Raw genomic sequence first — 24,987 nt, forward strand, 5'->3', positions numbered from 1 at the left:
AGTACATAAGGATTCTGAACTCTAGAAGGATATATTTTTCATTAAATAAATAATATTACCAAATTTTTCACTTTTTTTTACTTTTTAGTCATACTTTAGTCAAATTATTATCATACATTGCATGAGTTTAATTAGTAAAATTGAAGTTTCTAATATATTTATAAAACAACAAACAGATTTTCAAACATTTACTATATACAAAGTAACGAAATAGTGAAGTTTTTATTTCATTTACTTAATTAACTATCACAATTTTCGACAAATGCTTTTATGAGTTTTTATAAAAGATTTCTCATACGATCCATCTCTGAAAATGCGTCATTGCCAGGAGCTGTGTGAATGGTACGGAGCCGAGTGAATCATGCGGAGCCGAGTGGATCATCAGGAGCTGTGTCTCGCATACTGCCCGCCAAAAATCATCAGTATATACGCGTGTATAAATAAATAAATATATATATAATATATGAGTGATGACGAAGTGTTATCAAATTTGAAGCCACAAAAATACCCGTACAAGTTTTGTCACTTCTTTTATGTCAAATGACATATCGGAGTTGGCATCTACGACCTAAAAAACCAGCATAGCCGTTTTGCAGATTTTGCAATTTTTTACACCCTTACCCTTAATTTACCTCCGTACGGGGGATGTTTGCCAAAGTAATGGTGGAATACTGTATTGTCACTCGACTTTAATAACTGTGCAAAATTTCATCAGTCAGCAATGTCAGGAAGTATGTTAAATTAAGGATGCAAGATTTTAGAACAAACATAAAAAATAAAAAAAAAACAATGCGAGTTAAAGAAAATCAAGTAAAAACGAGATGTTAAAAAAAAACAGTAATTGAAAAAGAATAATTTTATTGTGTGACGGTTTAATAACGAATGAGGATTCAACATTATTCAGATTTAATATAATAATACAGCATAGAAATTATAAGTGGATTCAGAATGCAATATGCGTAAAAAAAAAATGCGTAAGACTCGTGCGTGAATAGGAAGAAGTCAATCAAAGAATAATCATAGCCGGCACGCATTGCCGTTATTTACGACAGGGGAAAAAGATAAGATATGTGATACGCGAGAACAACATCGTGCATTCGCTTATATAATTCTTCTGGCATAATCCCAACATCATCATATTTAATGATACTTCACAACGACCACGGGCGGACAAATCAACAAAAAATACTAGGTTAGATTATAATACTCTTATTACCAGCCATGGTAATCTAACATCACTTACAAATCACAGTTCAAGACTATAATTCTTTCATCACTTCAAACCTACGTTACATACGCCTCTACTGTATGTATCACTAAAAAATTAAAAAACTATCATTTTATAAATATAGCTAATGATTTATTATTAATAAAAACGATTAGTTTATTGGTTTAAAATAATGGTAAGTATTTTTTGAAAGTATTTTGTATGTAATATTTTGGATATACGTAAAGTAAATTTTAGTTTAATTTAGCGGCGTTGGAGGTAATCAAAGTTATCTATTTGGGATTTGTAGATCTTCAGGAAAAAAACTAATACAGAGAAGAATACAATTTTAAGATTTTTAGTCGAGTAAAAGTGAAACATAAAAAAACAATAACTATTTATAATTTGCTTGAAAATCCAGTAGCTGTAATACGAGAAGAAAATGAGAAAAGGAATACGGCCCTACAAAAAGAATGTTCTTTAATTTTAATTTGCATATGAAACAACTGAAGCAGATTAAAAATCCATTGAAAAGAAAACGATTTAATAATATTTTCATTTCAGACGAAGATAGGAATGAATTTACTGAACTGTTGACTGACGTAGATTTTTTGCTAAGGAAAAATTCAAGTTGAGTTTTGCGCAATAGTAAGAAAAGATAAAGAAATAAAAGAGAAGGAAGAATATTAAAAAAAGGATAATAACGAATATCTATAACTATACCAGAAGTTGCAGAATATTTTCATTTATGTAATAAAAATACAAAGAACCATCGACGTAGTCAAGATATCGACATTAGATTTTTACAATCAAGGAAAGTTTTTATCCAGAAAATAATTTTTTCACGTCAAATATAAGTTGAGAAATTAGAAAAATAAATTCTTAATACATATGTATGTAGTGTAATCCTCTGTAGCTAAGAAAAATAACAAATACAAAAGCCAGAAAAACAAAGAGAAGAGGCTTTTAAAATGTGGTATTACAGGAAAATATTGAAAATCAGATGGATTAATAAAATAAGAATTATAGAAATTTTACTCGTAGAATGAAATGGAGAAGAAAGACGTACATCCAATAATATTATAAAAACGAAAAAAATTGTAAAGAGAGACAATGATTAGAATATATGAATTATTTAATTGAGGATTTAGAATATCTATGATTTGTTGCAGATGAGACTGGAACAGAATAGAAATAAATTTTGATGTATATTGAGTCTTTCAAAGATGTTGGCCAAACTTAAAAGACCGATTCAGGACACCAAAAGAAAACAATAAATACACAAATAGCTGTGGAGGCAAAGCAGTTGGTAAGAAGGAGTTATGTTACTTTCTGGTAAGTTAGTAGATAAGCCTGTAATGATTTTTGACCAGCTCTTTGAGTAAAATTGTTTTTACTTCCTTGTACGAAGCATTGTGATCGCGAACAATTTCGTTTTTCAGTTCAACGGAAATATTCATTTTGATTAGTTTTGGCGTGACGTCTGTTTCTTATTTTGATTGCAATCGACTGGACCAAAAGTGTTCAAAATAGCGCCAAAAAAAAAAAAAAATTGGATTCTGGACTTTTTCTTAACTGCAGTAATAAGCCCTCATTAACAGCTTTTCAACGATATATCATAAGTGGTACTTATTTTCATTGGTTCCAGAGTTATAGCCAAATAACATTTTAATTAATGAAATATTTGGATCTTACAAGGGGAAAGGACATTGGTTCAGATACGACTTTTTTTCCTTTTTTTAAAATTTAAACATATTGATTTATTAATAACATTAAAAAAGGATATGAAAAAATATCAGAAGTTACTAATAAAATAAAATTTTATGTACTTCTCATTTTAAAAAAATATGTATATGTAATTTGTAGGCGTACAAGGAAGTCATGTGGTGCCTACAACAATTTTTTTATTTTATAACGTCAAAATCTCATTTTATAAAAACGAGTCCTCTTGAAGTTTGAGAATTAATTGAAAATCGTGCAGTGATTTATTTTTTGCTTTCCTAAGGTGAAAATCTGATTAAAATTCGTTGACCAAACAATACGAAAAAAGTTTTATGAACCGCAGAAAGCTTCACAAGCGGGTAGAAAAATTTCAATCGATATTCAAACACTGACGAGCACCGTTCTGGAGGTTTAATTGAAGTTTCAACTTTAGCGCTAAAACTCTCATAGGCTCTCTCATCCAAGAAGATCGAAGGATTACAGTTGAGATTATTGCTGAAAAGTTACAAGTAAGTATCGGTAAAGTTCTTAACATTATCACCGACAAGCTCAAATACCGTAAAAAACGCAAGTTAGGTTCCAAGAGAATAAACAAAACACTATAAGAGGACAAGACTTCGTATATGCGCAGAGTTTCATTGTTTCAGTGCTGCCGAAACAATGGTGTCAGCAGAAAGATGATGAATTTTTGTACAATATTCTAACCTGTGATGAGGCGTGGATTCACCATTACAAATCGAAATAAAAAAAACAAACAAAACAGAACATTTGGTGGAAGTACAAGAATTCACCTGTCAAGAAACAATTCCAAACTTGACCATTAACAGGAAAAATCATGATTACAATCTTTTTGGGTTTTGGCCGATTTTCTAGGTCAACAAGCAATAAAAAACGCATACACTGTGATTTGCTTATCACAAAGTGAAGCCAGCAGTATTGAAAAAGCTCCTTGGGTCTCAGCACAAAGGCATCATTCTGCTTCAAGATAACGCCCGGCCTCAAACGATTCAGGTAACTCGAGAAACCATAATAAAATTTTATCGGGTAGTACTACCTTATCTCTCGTACAGTCCTGACATGGCCACATCGAATTTCCACTTGTTTGGTTCATTCAAGGAGGAGCTACGTAGTAAGAAGTTTAATGGCGATGACAACGTCAAAGAAAATGTGCTAATTGGCTCCGACATTAAGATAAAGATGAAAAATTACCAAGTAAGTGTCTGTACAATTCTATTATAACAACATTTCGGAAGGCATAGGTTAAAAAAAAACAACAGAAACGCAGGGTAACTAGAAAATTTCGATAGATCAGTTTTACCTTTCATTTCACACTCGCTTGCATAAAAAATAACCATCAAGTTTATACTTTATCGTTAAATGAATAAATATGTTTTTTTTTTCTTAATCAAGGAGCACTGAAGAAAAGGCTAATTGCAATTAATCATGATATCAACAGAACATGTGATTACATCAGAAAATATAGTATAATGAACTAAAGAACTACTCTACTAAAATTGTGTAATCAAGCTTAAGATTAATTTGAGTTTAAAGAAACGAAAAAGTGATTTTGGCGATGCTTTCATTTGAAAGACTAAAGTGAAAAGGAATTAAAAACTTTTAATTAAACTGACCAATTTTTAACATGTAAGCTGAATGATTAACTACTATTCTAGGTATACAAATTTTATTAATGACAAAAGATTGCGAGATCAGTTGAACTAGCCACTTAATTAAATTTATAGCTTTATCACACGATTATTATTTTATGATTAATTTACCTCTATATATGTTTAATAGTTAAATATTAATATACGTAATTTTTAAAATATAAAAAATTATACGGTATTTTAAATATTTTACTTAAAGGAAAACTTATTAGAAAGAAAGCAAAAACGTACCAAACCCCAAACCACTAAATTACGGAAATTACAGATTACTACACAAATGGATTACCTAAATCTACCATAGAAATAATATTAAACAATAATGTCTGTATCTAAATTAATACACAAAAAAAATCCAGGAAAAACATCATAAAGAAATAATACAGCAGTTCTTTTAAGAATTAAACAGCAAATTAATGAGGTTACTGCAAAAACATAAAATAAAAAACTTACAAATAGCTGGGATGCGCAGAATCGTGCCTGAAGACATTTAAGTACAGCATCTTCGGTTAGAGGTCCTGGTAGATGTATAAGGTCATCTAGATCGGCAGCAGAGCTGAGGGGGCGCATGACGGTGGGCGCCTGCTGGGGGGGCGGTTTGTCTCCCACCCCGGCACGGCCTCCGCCCCCAACACCACCCTCTGAAATAAGAAATAAAACATATATACTTTCGCAACTTATATATATATATATATATATATAAATCAGAAATGTAAACTAAAATAAAATAACATTTTATGTTAATGTTATTTGTTGTATTCGAATATATGGAATTTTTAAATTAAAAAAAAAACTTCATTGGATTTTCGTGCTTGTTCATTACTCCCCCAACTACAGAAAAAAATTTTAAAATTTGGTTTTTTATTAAAAAAATTATTAAGCAGCCTTTTTAATTACTTTATAATAATTATTAAATTGTAATTCAATAATTAATAATTAATTTAATTTTAGTTGTAATGGTAAGTTTATTAAAAATCTATTACGCAATATTAAATTATCACCTTACCGAGACAACATTATCCAGTAGATGAAAGTAAGCGGTAAACACTAAGATTATTGGAAATATTGTTAATTGAAAAAGAAAAACGAGGATAACATATCAATAAATGGAACATTTATTATAATTATTATATTTATTTATTTTTATTATAATTAATTTAATTACGAGTATATATTTTAAGATGTTCTAAAAAAAAGGCGACGGCCCGCAGCGAAAATTTTACATGGTTTATATTTCATTACGCATGATTTTGTTAAATTTTTTTGCTAATTATAACTAAATAACGTTCATAAATTTAGCGTACTAACAACAACAAAAATTTTTACGAGTAGCTTCAAAATCCTGAACATTTTTAGTTCTTTCTTAAGTTGTGACTTTTTAACACAGCTCTAACCCCAATGTTTTCCTTTTTTATTCCCAAAACACAAATATAATTTTAGGTAAATCGTTCGTATCAAGAAGTGTAAATCGTTCGAACGAATGAATCATAGGTGCGCTTCATTCAAAATAAAAGTGTGAGCACATACATCAAACAAACTAACGCACCATGCTTTTTTATTGGAGAGCTATTTTAATTATTTATGAAAAAGAAGTAATATAAAAAAATAATAATTTGAAAATACTGATTTTACAATACTGTATTTACGAAATAATATAATCTTTACAAGAAACAATAAATATGCCTAAAGAAATTAATACGTCCAAAAAAAATTTAAAAAATCTTATGTGGACACCATCCTTGTACGCCTACTAAATTACGTAAACACATTTTTTTCAGCACTTCATTTAAACTTATTTCATTTGAAAGCGAGATACGATCCTTCAGTTCTTTAATAAAGTGGACAGTTACACAAGTGCTAAAATATTAGTTATTAACATCAGCAATCTTACCTGAAATATTAGGATAGAGAAAGGGTCCCTTTATTACTCTTTAAATAAATGTATGTCTTATATCTAATACTATATTTTTAAAATTATGATGTAACCATCAACAAAATGAAAACAAAGACGAATAATCAGATGTTTCACCAAATCTGATTTGGATACTACATGACTTAGTCGTACGCTTATTAAACTACATATACACATTTTTTTTTAAGATGAAAAGTACATCAAATTCTATTTCATTAATAACTTATGATATTTTTTATCGTTATTATTGAATTTTTGTATACAGTAAATTTTTTTTTACAACCAGAGGTTAATATATTAATAAATCAATACATTTAAATTAAAAAAAAAAAAAAATACAAAAAAAGAGATGAAGTCTGATTTGAACTGATGTGCTTTCCCCTTATTAGATCCAAATATTTCATTAATTAAAATTTCATTTGGCTATTACTCTAGAACTAATGAAAATAAGTATCACTTATGATAAAAAATCTCTTCTTTTCCTTACAGAAGTCAAATTGTTATCGCGGAGGAACGTGTTAATCCCGGTTATTGGAATTGCGAGATGAATTAATCATATTTTTCCAGGATAAACAAACGCCATTCTCAATGATTTTACAGAATGAATACATGTTGCTATTGGCTTTCTCAGTTATGTAATTTTGCATTTTACGACTTGAATGTGAATTTATAAGATAAAAATATCTTATTAGTAACAGAAAAAGTTCATGCTTTCATTAAGAAGCTAGATATCTCGCCTTCAAAACAAACATTTTGATATGTTTCCTCTCACTTCCGGTAACATTGGAAAAAATTTGGATAAAGAAGACACTTTTATTCCCCACAGTTTGGACAGTATGAAGATGCAATTGTATGAGCTAAAAATTCATTTGGCGGAGCATTTCCGAGAAGATAAAATGGATTTCTCGAAGAGATGGGTACTGAATCCATTTAGTGAAAACGTTGTTGGAGCTGCTAAGCTATCAGCTGATATTTACGACCAACTCATCGAAATATCTACCGATTAAACGTTACAACTAAAATTTACATCTGAAGATTTCGATACCTTTGGCTTGCTCGTCGAAGCGAATATGGAAATTTAATCACAGAAGTATTGAAAATATTAATACCTTTTTCCACGATTTACCTCTGTAAAAGTATGAAGGTGAAAAGGGTTTTTCGTCTATAGTTGCGCTAAAATCTAAATGTAGGAATCGTCTTTTTTCAGTTGAAAACAAATTGCTTTTGTTTGTTTCTAACGTAGATGCACGTATGGAGAAACTTTTAAATGAAAAACAAACGCAATCATCTGATTCATTTATTTTCTTTACATGTGTACTTACAAATGTAAATAAAATACTTAAAATAAATTATTCTTTTCTCATAAAATGATTTCATTATTTTTTACGTGTAAAGTTTTAGGTTAATTTCACGACGTCCCCTTTCATATTACCGCCACCCTCGTGGGGTCGCAATCCCCATGTTGAGAAATGCTGCTTTAGAGCAAGAAAAATAACAATAAGAAAAAAAAATTATTTATTTTCTATTAAGATACAGGGTTTTCGCCTTTATATTTCTTGCTTGTTCGATATTTACCCTTTAAGTGAAAAGTAAGTCATGTTAGTAATATATTTATAGTTTGATTTGGAATTTTTTTCCTTTTTTTAAGTTTGTTAAAAAATGCGTCATAATTTAAAAAGGCTTATTATATTATTTCCAATATAAAACGTATGGGTAAAAATACATACTCAAGCGTCATGAAATAAATGAATTACAATTGCTAAGATGAAAGAATTAAAACAAGGTACTTCTGATTTTAGATGACCCTTTTCTCTAGATAGGGAGTGAGGGGAATGGAGAGGGAGAAAGACGGAGTCAGATGATAGAGTGGGTATGAGAGGAGAAGAACAAGATCCAGTTTTCAGTTGCATAGAAGTATTAAAAATATTTTAAAATCAATGATAACGGATAACGTCAGTTATCTAAACAGACATTGTCTGTTTACTTTAATTAGAATAAAATAAATATTTTTTTACTAATATAGTTAGTTTTCTAATATGTTAAAATAAAAGCATAAAACAACAAAATATTTTTTAAATAATAATACAATCATCTAATGTTAAAAAAAAATGAATAATTTCGGTTAATTACCTATGTGAAACAGGTAATAAAATGATTTAAGTTTATTTATTTTGTAAATCTTCCCATTGTAAAGAATTATTCTCATTTTGTTACTATTATTATTTATTTACTCATTATATATTCAAGAAAAAGATTCCCATAAGAATGTAACTTAAAAAAAAAAAACTAAATATATGTCAAAATTATATTTAAGATTTTAAAATTATCAGTCATAACAACTAAATTCTTTAGTGTGAAGATGAAAAATTCCAGATATAATTAAAAACTTGTTGATATAAATATCAGATATATAAAAAATGTTAAATGTTTAATAAGGTATAAAAATATTTTACGAAAAGACAATTATTACAACCAAACATTAAAACATTGCGCTCCGCTAACTGTCAAACATAATTGTATGTTACAAAACAAAAATAAATTAAGGAATGCGGTTTCACACATTTTATTTTAAAAAAAAATGTGTAACTTGTTTTTATTGTTCTTAAAAAAATTAGTAAAAATTAAAATGATTAACTCTTTTTAAAGATATTTTATCTGTTTCAGATAAAATGTTTGCCGGATATTTGCAACAAACGAAAAGAAGTTTGCGAACGCTTATTTTTAGGCGTTTCCTGTTTTGTTTGTAAACTGTCGTCATTATTTTTCTTGCATTTTCTGTTTTGTATTCGAACCGTATTCTTGAAAAGGTACTACTGTCGGTATAAAAAAAACTAGTCATCTATGTTCAGATTTTAGTAATTAAAAATTGAAAGAAGCCCTTTTTCTGGAAGAAGCCTTGTGTTATTGAAGAGACTCTCTATATTAGCGATTTGGTGCAGTTCTCGTGCTAGGCACAGTAAAGCGACCATCGAACGCAAGTTTACCTCATTAAACACGGCTGTAATGATATGGGTATAGTTTACCTATATCATTTCCATATGGTTCCAGTCTAATTAAATTATAGCGTTTTCCCTTCCTCTCACGTATGATGTATGATCCCTTCCTTCCTAACTTTATAGTACGTGATGCGTTTACCTGATGGGCACACGCTTTTCTTCTAATAAAATCTTTTTTTTACTTGACATTCATTCGTAGTTTAGAACTGAAAAATAAACGGAACTAAAAAAAAAGAATTACGATATATGAATTAAGATAGTTGACATCACCCGTTACGTAATGTATGGACTCAATAATCAGCTTGTGAATCAGTCAGAGAGCTGTCGTATAAACAGATGGTTATACTGTAACTGTACAAATTTTAAAGATCATAAAAATAACAGTTGTTCAGATTTCAGAAAAATAATTTATATAAAATTATTTTACAGTTGAAGTAATTATACGCGTACTTCTTTTCATGCCATTAAAATAAAAAAATAAGAATTCCAAAAAAAAAAATTGAAAAAAAACCTTCCTTTATATTATTAAAAGTTAAAAACCATTCTTCTCTTTTTAAATAAATTATAAACGTACTGCATGCACAGAAACTAGAATTTGGTTTTGCTAGACAGTAGTGAAGTTTTGGGTTAAATACTAAATTTATTTTCATAGTTCCTCATCCAGAGCTACGGAGTAAGATTTAGAAACAAAAGTTATTATTTAACTACCACCTGAAAGTAATTTTTTTTAAAATCTAGATATAGTTTCTTCAGTTATATATTTGTATTTATTTATTGTAATTAAGTTTTGATTTGTATTATAAATTCACTTCATTGAATACTAAATGTTAATGTATAACAAATAAAATCAGACCCTATCTGTAAGAGATACCGCCTCGGCATAAATAAAATAAATAAAAAAAATAACTTTTATATAAGCCTACTTCGAATTAATATTTGAAATGAGGTATTTCAGATCACAAGACAGCTAAGCAACTGTAATATATGATACCCTGTCATGTCTCACATGAATGAGTAGGTTGCTTTTCATTAAAAATCTGAAAGAAGAAACTAGATCCGCATTACGATATTGGAATTATTAAAAAGTAGTATTTCTTGTTAAATTATAAAACGACTTCAATGCTTTAAACGAATGGGTGTTTATCACAGGATATATTTTGCGATATGAAATTCAAAAAATGATATTTCTTTCATTATTTGTTGTTGTTGTTGGTTTAAAACTTTTATGTTTGAATTCATTTCTTTTTAAAATCATTTTTCTCAATTCTAGACACAACAATGATTACGTTCAAGCCGAGGCGATAATTTATTAAATTAAAATTAAGATTATTCTTCAGAATAAGAAAATAAGTACTAAGAAAATAAATACTGTTAAACTACGATTGTTTCTTTACCCATTTGCAACGAAAAAACAAAGTATTTAATGTTACTATACGCTTTCGATTCTAAATTTAGAGTGTAGATTAAAGAGGAAACCAATATTTTGGTACAAAAATATGTTTCTTAAACTTGTTACGTAATTGATTATATCACTTCCAGATGTGTGGTGTAACCGATTAAACTCCGCCGAATTTCATGGTAGATATTTAGCTTACCAACTAGAAAGTTCTGGGTACGAATCCAGATCAGGCTATAACCTTTTCGCACGCTCAAATTTCTTATTAACAAAAAATAAAGAAGGATGGTATCTGTAACTGGATATCAGACTGTAGTCGCCGAAGTGAATAGAAAAATAACTGAAATCGTTAAAAAAAATGGAATGAAACGGATTTTTAATCGATTTTACTTGTTCCTCTAGTGCTAAAAATTCAAATAAAATGAAAATAAATTAACAAAACAAATTTTTCTATGTCAAAAAATAATATACGATGCATTAAACAATCAAATTTTGTTGCACAAGTAACGATTCATGTCTTTGAAAAGTTATTTTAACACGTCACAAATATCACAAACCCATTTACGAAGTAAATATTACAATGTATTAACGTTTCTAAATAACCGCGTGACCAGAGTAAACTAAATTGATAACTATAATATAATCTGGCATAAAATTATTTGTACGACAAATGTATCACGTCTTATATTAAAGAAATTCCTTATGTCGTTATGAAAGAAAAAAAACCATTACAAATAAAATGGATACGTATAATAAAATAATATCTTATATATATATATATATATATATATATATATATATATATATATATATATATATATATATATATTTAAAGTTGGCTTGGATTCTTTTTAAAATAGTAAAAGAAGAGTTTACAATATGTCAACACAGAATTAACCTAACTTCAAAACAGAAAACCAAAAATCGCATATTTTAAAGATACTGGAATGTTATATATTAAAATACGGTTAGTTTATTACTTATTTATAATATTTTTTTTCCTGATTAGTCTTCGGGAATCACCGCCAGGTATTACTTCAAAGAATGAATGAGGATAAATGTACAAGTGTAAGTGAAGTGTAGTCTTGTAAAGTCTCAGGTCTCATTTCTGGGATGTGTGGCTAACTGAAACCAAACCACCAAAGAACACCGGTATCCACGATCTAGTATTCAGATCTGTATAAACGTAACTCCCTTTACTAGGATTTGAACGTTGGCACTCTCGACTTCGAAATCAGTTGATTTGCGAAGACGCGTTTACCACTAGACCAACCCGATGGGTTTACTTATTCATAATCTAGAAACTTAAAAAAATTAAAAAACAATTTTTGTAAACGAACATTCTAAAATAATTTTTTTACAAACTAAGAGTATGAAATTTTTCAAAAGTAATAAGGAAGATGAATACAGATGATAAGAAGAATTGATGAGTTTGGTGGTTTACGTAGAAGAAAGGTAAAGTGATTCATTTTAACGTGTGTTTCAAAATGAATATTGGGATTTTAAAGTTGTGCAAAATCTATTAAGTTTTACGTACATTGATAAATCATACATGAAATGAAACAGCAATTAAAACAGTTTTTCTTATAGCTGTTTAATAGGGCACTATTTGTCACCCAGCGCACATTCAGCTGAAAGGAGAGTTCATCTCATACTTTCATTCACAAGTCTAGAGTAATTAATGCGACAGCTGATTCTATCCTGTGTCTCAAGTCGGATAATTCAGCCGGTAACGGTGGAACATACACTTGATTCTTTATAAACTCCCAAAGAAAAACATCGCTCTGGGTCAGAACGGACGAACGTGAAGGACACGGCAAACAAGCCCTGTCATCAGGTCCCCGGCGACCAATCCAGCGGTCGAGGAGAATTTCATTCAACCGATTACGTATAGCGTTATGCCAGTGAGGAGGCGCACTATCTTGTTGCCAAATAAAGTTCTGTGGTTCGTATTACAGTTGAGGAAAGAACCATAGTTGCAGCATATTAAGATATTTCACTCCAGAAACACTTGCTTTCAAGAAAAAGAACAGTCTTCGGACACACTCGGTCGCCCTGTACTCTTCTCTTTATAAATACAGACAGTGGTTTCAAATTATTTATACTGTCTACGAATGTTATAGTCACACGGGGATCACAAAGGGACGCACGTTAAATGATAATTACAGATTCACACTTTGCACACTGCAAAACACAAAACGCTTTCTGTTTGGTGGTGGGGGAGGGGGGAGTCGCCATCTTTGCTGCTAGCACTTTCAAGCGGAAGGTGCAGGAAACAGTTAATGTGCTGGCGCACAAAACTGTTTCGAGTTGCTTTCTCATTTCATATATAAAACACTGGTCAACATAAAATTTGGAACTGAAAAGGGAGTAGGTGTTCTACATAATATTTTATAAGCTGAATCTAAATATGTATTCCGAAACAACCCATCACGTAACGTTCTTAAGCTACAACCCCCTAAAATTTATTTGTTCCATCATTCGTGGAACAAACAATACAAATAAGTTAGTACGTCTGTATGTTTGCTTATTCACATCTGATTTATATTGTGATGCATGCTGTAGGTCTATATTTGATATATTTGAACGGACAGCTTATATCTTAGAGAAATACAAAAATTTAGACTGGAGAATGATATTAAAAATTGAATTTTTACATTCTCATTTGAACTTTTTCCCTTTAAACTTGGGTAACATCAGCGAAGAACAAGGAGAAAGGTTCCACCACGATATATTGCAGGTGGAACAACGTTATCAAGGCAGATGGGATGAGAATATGTAATGAATAACTACTGCTGGATGATAAAAAATCCCTTTCGGCATGCCGAAAGACGGAGGTAGATTTCACCGGTGCTAAGAAGGGGATAAAAAGATTTTACCTTAAAGTTAAGAAAAACTTCAAATTTACTCAATAAGACAATGATTGCATGCAAAAAAAAGTTTCACATGTTTAGCATACGACAAGCTTCATCTTCTTATAATTCCAGCAACATTTTGGTTACCCCTTGCTATAAGGGTTGGTCATATCAAAAATTGTTTCAAACAAAAGTTTTAGATAATGTTTAGAGGACTAATGACCACTCTAAAACAATTCGATACTGTGCCTATTAAGGTATGATTTGATTTTATTGAGGTATGATTTGTTTTGTCTTAGAAACTCCATTTTTTCCACCCCCTGGGCCAATGGTTGGTGATATCAAAACACTTTACTTTGATAAGTTTTAGGTCCTAAACTTTAAACGAATTCGATATTTTACATAATAATAAAGTTATAGCAATATTTTGTTTTTTTCGGAAAAGCCCCCCACATGGTCCGATTTTGCCTATTAACAAACTCGACCGAGATTTTGGGTCGTTATATTTTGTGTATCAATTTGAAAATGATTGGCGCAAAATTACGGCAGTTATCGTGTCCAGAAGAAAGTGACATATATATATATATATAAATGTATATATAGACTTTGGAACTGATGGTGGTTTTGGGCTCTGGGGTTTGTGAAACGCAATGATATGTCAACATTTGCCGAATGTCGAATAATGCTACCCATTACAATAGGTCGCTGTTATGAAATTACCTAGAAGGGAAGATTTCACTGAGCACAAAAGGAAAATAATAAAAAAGAAATTAAGAAAAACGTAAATGTCTGCAAAACAAAGATAAGAATCTTAATTTTTATTTTATTATTTTTGTATTCTATTATTTAAGAAGTTTGTCAATATTTTAAAGGGTCATAACTAAACATCTGAGGGTGATGAAGAAAAACTAATTTCATTTTCAGCATAAAAAATACATTCTAAGTACATTCTACTTTCTAAGTATATTTTAAAATACGTTCTACTTTTATCTCAGTTCCAAATTATTTTTTTGTTGTTGTTGACTTGTGTAATTAATCAATGTATATGAAACTTGAGAAATATTATTTAGCTTTAAAACCCCGATATTAATTTTGAAACACACAATAACCAGATCGAAAAGATGTAGTAAAAAAGATCATTGTAACTGATGAACTGAGATGCAAGTGGATAAACACCCAAATACAAAATGATGACTAAGTAAAGTAAATAAACATATTATGGGAAAAGATGGAGAAAAAAGGATTAAACGAATGTATATTAAAGCATTAAAGAAGAATAAATTTACGGCAGAATAAGAAATGATGATCTATGATCGATTTCTTGATCCAGGGAACTAGATAACAGAGGAAACTAATCTCAATTCTACCTACTAGACAAAAATTACTTTTGAAATAAAGTACAAAGAACTTGTGAAGTGAATTACCTGAAATTACTTGTTTGATGCGATATTCAGTAAAAAAAAAGAAAATTCATATTGTCTTACTTGTAAAACTTATTTATTTTGATATACAACAATTTCTTGTAAACAATACTTTTCTGTTATTATCGACAAGTATTAATCAAAATGGCCAACTGAATTTAATCACCCAACTGAACGGAATTCAGCGTTATTCAACTTCACTGATATTCAAGAAATTTGTGGTCAAACGAGAATTAAATTAGATGGCATCTTATATTCACTTTAACATATTCTTGAAAAATATTACAGATGTTCTAAGAGGACCCGATGATTATCAGATCAAAAAGTACGCACACTCTATCATCTTTACCCAGGATCTAACCGATAAACTATATTACATTCGGATGAATGTAGGACATAACTATTAATTTTTTTTTTTAGAAATCGTGCATGTTTAGAGATAAAAATAAAATAGCTGTTAGCAAAATTTTGTATCTAATTAATTCTCTTTGTTTCAAAATTTATTGTGAATATAAAGGATATAAAATTACAATGAATATCTTACTGTTAAAGTAGCCTTTAGTCATGATTGTATATCCACGGTACATCGTGACCCATCAGTCAGTTAAATAACTTTATTGTTCTTCTTACCATACGCTTACATTTAACCGTTAGAAAAACTAACTAATTAACTGGTGGAATAACTGTTTGCAAGACCCACAACAATTATATATACGTAAACAACATATTAAAAAGACAGCAAGATTATAAATTTATACCGCGATGTAATATATTCTACTTATTTGTAATATACGAAGAAATGAAAAAAAAAACAAAACAGAATACATTAAATCAAAACCTTTATTAAAATATTATAAAATGCAGTTTATGTAAAAAAAAAAAATAACTGCTACGTACTGGTTTACCAATTATTTACCGTCAGTTGTATTTCAAAAGCGATTCTACCATCAAAGACGTGCAAAAGAAAAATAAAATTAAAAATTATCTCAAATATTAAACCACTAATTTTCTAACTCGAAGCTTGGAATACTGTTTAATTCATTTAAAATCAGTAATGTAATATTTTCTGTTAAGATCAGAAAAATAAATGAGATGGAACTCACTATCGGGAAAATTACAAAAGATTACAGTTACTACAAAAAATGTGTGTTACAACATGAAAATAAGCCACACTTCTTAAATGAGAATAAACTAAAGCAACCAGTTCATTTCATATCTCTTCAGATATCTTGCTGCGTATAACTGATATTTTTTATTAATTAATGGAGGCACTCTCTGATAAATGTTTTACTTTATTCACGTCATTTATTTTAAGCAACAGTATATATATTGGTATATTGTCGTGGATATATGTTTATCCACGACAATAGACCGATTTAAAACTGAAACATTTTAAATAGACTTATTAAAGATTAATGTGCAAGTATACGTGTCTTTACGAGTTGTTAAAAGTGGCATCATAAGTGCAAATTGTAAACTTTTAGTAGTTAAGTAAATAATTACAAAAATTATAAGCTTCAAATTCATAACTTTTTAAATTAAATAATAATTTTAAATTTTTAAATACCTGTGATGATATTCCCAGTATTTATGTGTGGTGGTACTGGAAGAGGTTGATGTCGAGGGAATGTTGGAGGCGCACCGACAGATGATTGGTTGATAACGGCAGTTGAAGTGGCGGGATGAGTGTTCGAATGTTGATTAGATGGAATCGGTTGTAAGACGGAAGCGGCTTGCTGATTGGCTGGACTAGCTGCTGGTTGACCTTGGCCTTGGCCTTGGACGTGAAGTCTATTGCGCAGTGTCACCAGTTCGGTACTCAGACTGCGCAATCTTTGCTGTAGATGCACGGCTTCATTCGATGAGGACGCATCTGGAAAATAAAATTCTCATATAAAAAATTCACACATGAAGAACTGAATATATATGAAAGAAATATTATTGCGTCAACCATTCTCACTGTTAACCCTTTATGGGTCAGGCTGATAGACGTCTCTAAGTGAAATGAAAATTTCAATGTGAGTTTCCAATCTAACCTCTACTCAGCAGTAGAGTAAATATCGATATAAAAATTTATTTGGCAATTTTTTAACTGTAATAAGATTTTAAATGTTCATCAACTTGGTCATCAGAGTTCAGTACATATAAAAAGTAGGATTTTTAGGTTTTGGAAAGTAACAGGAGTTTGGAATTAAAACCCGTATTTTTTCTGCTCGTAGGAATTAGTGAAACCATTTAGGTCTTCAGCAATACAATCACAATTTATCATTTTCTAAAATGAAAATTTTCCTTTGGATTTAAATTTTCAAATTATTTTGAAACAAGAAAAATACGTCATTTATTAATTTGATCTTTATACTACCAATGTATTTCTTAGCTTATTCAATTCTAGCTGTGAGGCGTGTATTTAGGTTATAGTGGATAATCTGATTTGGAAGTTTAAATAGTTTACACTGCTTTTAAACTAACTTAGCATTTTCATTTATATTGTCTAAAACGAAGTTCATAATTTTTAATCATTATTACACGACTGCCCAAAAAGGAGTGTAATATATTTAGGGTATATGTATGTGTGTGTTTGTTCCACTGTACCAGTTCAACCGATTTAGATGTACGACCCCCACGTTGGAATCCTTACGTTACCGATAGCGTCATAGGCTATAAGTATATAAGTAGTATATAAGTATATAAGTAGTATATAAGTATATAAGTAGTATATAAGTATATAAGTAGTATATAAGTAGTAATAGATCGATTTAAATCGTTATTTTTCTTATAAACACAGATATAATACTATTTTTTTAATATTTCGTACGTAATATTTATTTACTTATTGATTTCCTTTTTGTTCGCCATAGTATTCTATGAACGGACCACGTTAAATTTATTTCTTTTTCAATCTTTTTTCTTCTCTTCCCAGGACTTCCTTATTATCCCGGATTGGGTTTTTCTCGTTCTTCTGACCAGGAGTTCGGTTCCGATTTATTTTTCTTTGTACAGTCTAGAAATTTCTTAATACTATGAACAATTCTTCTATATTCTTGTCTGGTTGTTGATCACTTCCAGTTATAAGATCTGTTTTTCAAATCCAGGATTACCTTCTTGTTCAATTTCTTTGTGTGTCTTTTTATTTTCTATGAATTATAAGATGATTTAATCAAACCTCTCTGAGGGCATTCTCTTGATGTGATCATAGAATCGTAATTTTATTTTTTTAAAGGGAGTTTTCATTGAATTTAAATCTGTAATCTTTCTGATTTTCTTTTAAACCTAGGATCTTTCTGAGGATCTTCCTTTGTTTTTTACTTCCTTATTACAAAGTAAAGGAAGTATTGCAGTCGGAAAAAATTTCGGTTTCAGATTTCAATGGAAAAATCCATTTTTACTAGTTTCGGCGTGACGCCTGTAAGTACGTACCTCACATAACTCAAAAAAGATTAGCCGTAGGATGTTGAAATTTTGGATTTAGGACTGCTGTAGCATCTAGTCCTACGCCCTTTTTATTGCAATCGACATTTTTATTGCAATCCTTTTTATTGCAATCGACTGGATCAAAAGTGTCCAAAAAAGCCCATAATCCAAAAAAGTTTGGATTTGTACTTTTTTTAACTGCAGAAATAAGTCTTCGTTGAGAGCTTTTCAATAATATATTATAAGTGGTACTTATTTTAATTGGTTCCAGAATTATAGCCAAATAAAACTATAATTAATGTAATATTTGGATCTCACAAGGGGAGGTACATCGGTTCGAATCCGACTTCATCTCCTTTTTTTTAACTTTTTTTTTAAAATTTAAATATATTGATTTATAAATAATTATTAAGCTCTGATTAAAAATAAAAATTACAATAAATAATAATTCAATAATAGCAATAAAAAAATATATATGAAAAAATATCAGAAGTTATTAATGAAATAAAATTTTATGTACTTTTCATTTAAAAAAAATGTGTATATGTAATTTAATAGGCGTACAAGAATGTTATGTGGTGTTCACATCAGATTTTGCAACTTGTTCTAGCAGACTTTTATAACTCAGGTCTAAGCATTCTATTGAAGTATGCAATTATCATTAATTTTTGATACTATTTTATCATGACTATTTTTTCATTTATTTTATTATGTTTTATTTGTAAGTAAATGTTAATTATATTTATTTTCAAATAAAATAGGTAATTTACAAATTTTATTTACAAATAACTCGGTAAATATGATTGATTGTTTAATAATCGAAATGGCCATCTAGGTTTAAATTTTAACACATCTTTTTGTAAAAATGTTTTGATCGTTGACTAGTTTTGTAATTTATTTAAACAATAGTTCAATAATTATAATAAAAAAAATACTGCACCAGATTATAAATTATTTTTTCTTCTCTATGTTAATTCTTGGATCACTGATTATCAAATTAAAAACAAAAATTACGAAAATATCGTTACCGTTAAAGTTTAAGATATATATATACTATTACATAAGAGGAAGAGGGTTTTTGTTTGTTCGGTATAAAGAAATAACTACTCGATCAATCGGAACCAAACTTTTACCCATATTTCTAGGCGTTACTGAGAAGGTTTTATACGTGCATATATATATATATATACACATATGTAGTAGTGGAGATTTGCTTGCCGGTTGAAGCATAAACTTTAATGAATTAAATTAATGAACTGTGAGTCTCATCACTTTGTAAGCTGGGCTTGATCTGAATGATTCGAATCAATCGAATGAATAATATTAGAAAAATAATACACTTCAAATTTTTTAAATAAAATAATATTAAATAAATTTAAAAAAAATTCTGTTTAACAATAATAGTCTTCCCGGGAGAACTGCGTGTGAGGCTACAGTGGTGAGGTATGCGAGCACCTCGTATGTGTATACATATATACATATATATATATATATACATATATATATATATATATATATATATATATATATATATATATATATATATATATATATATATATATATATATATATATATATATATATATATATATATATATATATATATATATATATATATATATAAAGTTGTCTGTTTGTTCTCGCATCACGCGCGAACCAACTAATTGATTGCTTTTATATTTTCAGGATACATTCTTATTATACCATAGAAGGTTTAAAGCTACAGAGCAAGGCCCTAGCACCCTTAAAGGTTAAAATATTGAAAATATTCATTATTTCTTCACTGCCAAGGAGGGTGAATATGTAAATTAAAGATATTCATTAAGGAAAAAAATATATATAAATCCTTTTACTTCATTATTATATTTTTTTCAATGACAAAGAAATAAGTTATGAATTTTTCGTCCTCAAAGTTGTGTATACTTTAGTTACCATAGCAACTATTATTCTGTCATTCGTAATTTAGTTTCTTTTTTAGGTTTTTGTAAAGTCTGAATATTTTAATTGTTATTTATCCAGTATTATTCTCACAATTATGATGATAACAAACAATGAGGAGGTCCAGGGGGCGGAGCCCTCTGGGTGGACGGGAATGGCGATCAAAAGGAACTTGCGGTCCTGGGGTAGACCGCGGGGACCCAGAGGAGCCCCTGAGTTGGTTCCGGGGTTCGACTGGGTCGACCTGGGCCCTGAGGGTCCAAGTTCTGGCTAGTATATTTATAATCACACATTTTATAACTAGAATTAAGATAAAAAAGACAGTTATAATTAACAAGTTTAAGATAATTAATCACTGATGACTAATTATTTCATTCATTCATATTTATTAAGTAAATTAATACCAAAATGTCAGAAAGGATTGATGAATACTTCAATCTTATCAAACGTCTATCATATACGAAAGGTTAGTGATAAATGAATCTTTCATCACAGTACCAGACTATTGCACTCAATGCATTTCATCTAGGGAAAAAAATTAATATTACTGCAGTGCTAAAAATTATTATCGCTGTAATTTATAATAATCAGAAAGGTTTTTTTCCTCTAAAAAAATTTAACATTTTATTTATGTATGCACGATTCAAAAATCATAAATACCATTAATAAATTAAAATTAAGGATAAACCTAAATATAAAAATTTCAAATACACAAAACTGGGGCCATAATTGGAAAAACGTTTTAAACGATATGAAAGGTCGTTGTCCTGTAATAAACCATTTTATTACGATTATAATTACTTAAGAGGTAACAATTTTAATAGTAGAGTAGTGTTTCAAGAGTATTATAACCTTTTCCTTATAAATATAAGATCCTGTACTCTGAGAAAGAATAATAAGGTGATCACGGTAATTTAAAAAAAAATTTATCTTTCATATTTTAAATATATCTTTTTTTCTCTGACATTTATGTTAAGTCTTTCATTCGTTCTTTAGCTGCTGCATGCCGTTACTTTTATAAGTTTAATTTATTTTATTTTTCAATAATTTATATACTTTTTTGAGTAAATAAATTATGGTAGTTGCTTTTCGTTTTGGTTTCCTTTTTTGCTAATATAATCGTTTATAATAAAATATATATTTATTTCACTTTTTATATCTTTCGTATTAATTTTATTGCATTTACAATATAAATTAAAATTTAATGTTTGTAAAATGCAATCCTATTTCATACATTTTTTTTGTTACCTTTTTTCATTTGTTTTTCCAAAGTTAAAATACTATATAATTATCATAAGTGCGAATATTTCAAACCGATTTTTTTTTATTTGTTTTTTATGATGCAAATTTATACATGAACAAATTTATATCTTATTAATGAGAAATTAAAAAAAATATATATATATAAATCTATCAACCAGTCAAAACGCTTTGGATAAATGAATAAAATTTCGTGATTAAAATTTATTGTAAAATTTTACTACTGACCGGAAGCCACAAGTTTCTTTATTAATTTTTTCTTTAATTTTTATTACTTAATATTTTTAGATATAAATTTCTTTATTAAAAAAGTATAACGAAAAGAAATTTAAGACGTAAAGGTTTTTTTTTAAATTTGTATGTTCCTTATTATCAATTTTATTTATAAGATGTGTAATTCTAATAGCTCAAATATTAATATTAAAAATGGAAAATTAATTGTAACATATACATGTTTAAAGAAAATCATACTATTATATGATCAATTGAGAATATACAGTTAAATACCTCGATGTAACATTTGATCTATCTCATTTTGACCACTAACCGCTAGAAATTTGACTTTCACGCTGAATGTCGATCACGTTTTGAATAAGGTTTACTAATCACTTGAATCTATGTTTTATACGTGCTTATTATTTCTTGGTTGTGAAGTTAGGTCAATCAATGTTCTTATAAAAATCAATTTTTCAATGCGTCATGAAATATGCGGCTTTATATGAAATACATATTGTAAAGTCAGTAAATATGATTGAAATAATTAAAAAAATATATTCCTGACAAGCGAGTATTACAAGAAGTTTTTTCGTACATGTTCCAGACTTTATTTACACCTTTATTTTTTACACCTCTAAATTTATTTTCACCCTCATTATCTGAGCTTTCTAAACTTTAACGAGTAATAATTGTTGCATCTTTCTTTTAATATCATAAGGTTTAAAATAAATTTACCTAAAGTTATGAGAAGTATAATTTAACTGAGCGCCATTCATAAAATATAATTTACGTATTTCAAATTAAAAAAAAACAAAACAATACATTTTTACCTTAACCAACACATAAACGTTTCTTCCTTATTTGAAGTTAGGAATAAAAAATTAGCTTATATAGTTTATGAAATAGAAAAATATTTAATTAAAATAAATACTTTAATAAAAAATAATTTAATTCATTAAGAATAAAAATATTTTTAAAATATGCAAGAAAAATTATTTACAAAACCAATTTATAGATCCAATCATAATTAATTTAAGTTAGAAATTAACTAACGATCCGGTGGCTGATGAAAAGCAAATAATAATAATTATTATTATAATAATAACTAACATACATTAATTCACATACGAGGCTGTGGACGGGACTGGTGCGAAACGCACCAGTCCCGTCCACAGTCTTGTATGTGAATCGGGGTTGTCTCCACTACGTTTTCGAAGGGACATCCTATTGCTGCGCTATGCGGTCAACGTCACGTCTTCATCGCACTATATAAACACGCCAGTGTTTGTTGGGCATCCTCTCCAGGAGGCTTACAACCGGGGTCGGACTTGTACCAAACCGGCCGGAATTAGAGCTCGGGAATTGCTGGACAAGTACGATATTGTGCTTCCGAGAGTTGTTGGAACAACGGTGTATGAATCGCCACCGTGGCTGCTCCCATTGACCATCTTTCAAATGGATCTGACACGTTTTAGGCACTGCAGTTCTCAGGAAATAATTCATCGTTTTCAAGAGCTTGTGAGCGAATACGATGGGGAACTGGTTTTCTACACGGATGGCTCTAAGACAGCGAACGGCGTTGGAAGTGCCTTCCATTGTGCTGGCGTTAGTCATTCGTGGTCCTTGCCGACAGTTGCTTCTGTTTATACAGATGAGTTGTATGCCATTTGGCAAGCTTTAAGGTATTGTGAGCACTATAATGTACCATCCTTTTTGATCTGCAGCGACTCGCTGAGTGGTATTCAGGCACTGCAGGATGCGTACTCGACGGACCCCTTAGTGAAGATGATTCTTGCACTGATTCAGGTGCTAAGCGAGAGGGAACAACGAAGCACATTGATGTGGATCCCCGGACACTCCGGTATTGCCCGTAATGAGGCTGCGGATGAGGCAGCTCGGATGGCTGCTGAAGAGCCTGAACCAGATGGGGTGCCCGTCAGACCTGACGATGTTAAGTGTCACGTGTCTGCCTGTGTCAGACATGAGTGGCACAGATTTTGGAACGGGTTAACCACAAAACTTAACAGCGTAAAAGACTCTCCTCGCAAATGGACCACTCCACTTCCAGTCAAAAGGAGAGAGCAGGTTGTTATAACACGGTTGCGAATAGGGCAAACGAACCTAAAGTCTGGTTATATGTTGACTGGCGGCAATCAACCAGTTTGTGGGAGGTGTCAGCAACCGTTGACGGTCAAGCACTTGTTAGAGGATTGCATCGTATATCCCGTCTACGTCGGCACTTCGGAATAGCAGGAGGGATAAAACAAATTTTGAGGAATGAGGGTTGTGCAATTAAAAACTTGCTGCTTTTTCTTTATGCGGCCGGACTCTTCCATTGAATTTGAATTCAATTTTCGAAGGCAGCTATTCGACATGTACTTTGTGTCAAAGGCAAACGGCTAGATTTTCTTTTATTTGGTTTATTTTCACTTTTTGGGGCCGATTCAGGTGTGTGAACTTTTATCAACGTGTCTGTGTTTTTTTTTCTTACGCTACTTTATCCTTTTCAGTGAATACTAACGTTTATTTGTGCTCTTTGTTTTGAGGGTTGACAAGGGCTAATGATCTTCGTTATCGTGCCCAAAAAAAAAAAAAAAAAAAAAAAAAATATAATGGGAACTAAATCTTTTAATTAACGTTACGAATATATTAATCTCCCTATAATAAATAATTAAAAAAATAAAATACTTTAAGGTAATAATATTTTTTATGCATATTAACAAATTTATTTTATTATTTAATTTAAAAATTATTTTTTTATTTTTCTTAATTAATTTTGATCATAAATAAATACGAATTCCATAGAGTATAGGTTATTTATTAATTTCAACCACCAAAGAAAAAGAAAAAAAATAATAACCATAAAAAGATGATTTACAATAAATATTATGAGATATCACATTTATTATTTATTTGAAACAAGTCCCAAGTAGTAAAAGAAAATTTATATCGAACTGTAGATAAAAAAAAGTAATTAAAATTATAAATA

At 29.6% G+C, this 24,987-nt stretch overlaps 1 protein-coding gene across 1 annotated transcript in view; it reads right to left on the minus strand.

Annotated features, from left to right (window-relative positions):
- dachs (unconventional myosin-IXb-like dachs) overlaps positions 1-24,987 on the minus strand; it is a 325,687-nt gene that overhangs the window by 62,248 nt on the left and 238,452 nt on the right. Inside the window, exons 2-3 of the mRNA XM_075370016.1 lie at positions 16,741-17,046; positions 5,047-5,234 (exon numbers count right to left, since the gene is read on the minus strand). Of these exons, the coding sequence (XP_075226131.1) occupies positions 5,047-5,234; positions 16,741-17,046 (494 nt within the window). The remainder of the gene's footprint in view (positions 1-5,046; positions 5,235-16,740; positions 17,047-24,987) is intronic.

Source organism: Lycorma delicatula, chromosome 6, assembly GCF_047948215.1.
Source record: "Lycorma delicatula isolate Av1 chromosome 6, ASM4794821v1, whole genome shotgun sequence".
Classification (NCBI taxonomy): Eukaryota; Metazoa; Arthropoda; class Insecta; order Hemiptera; family Fulgoridae; genus Lycorma; species Lycorma delicatula.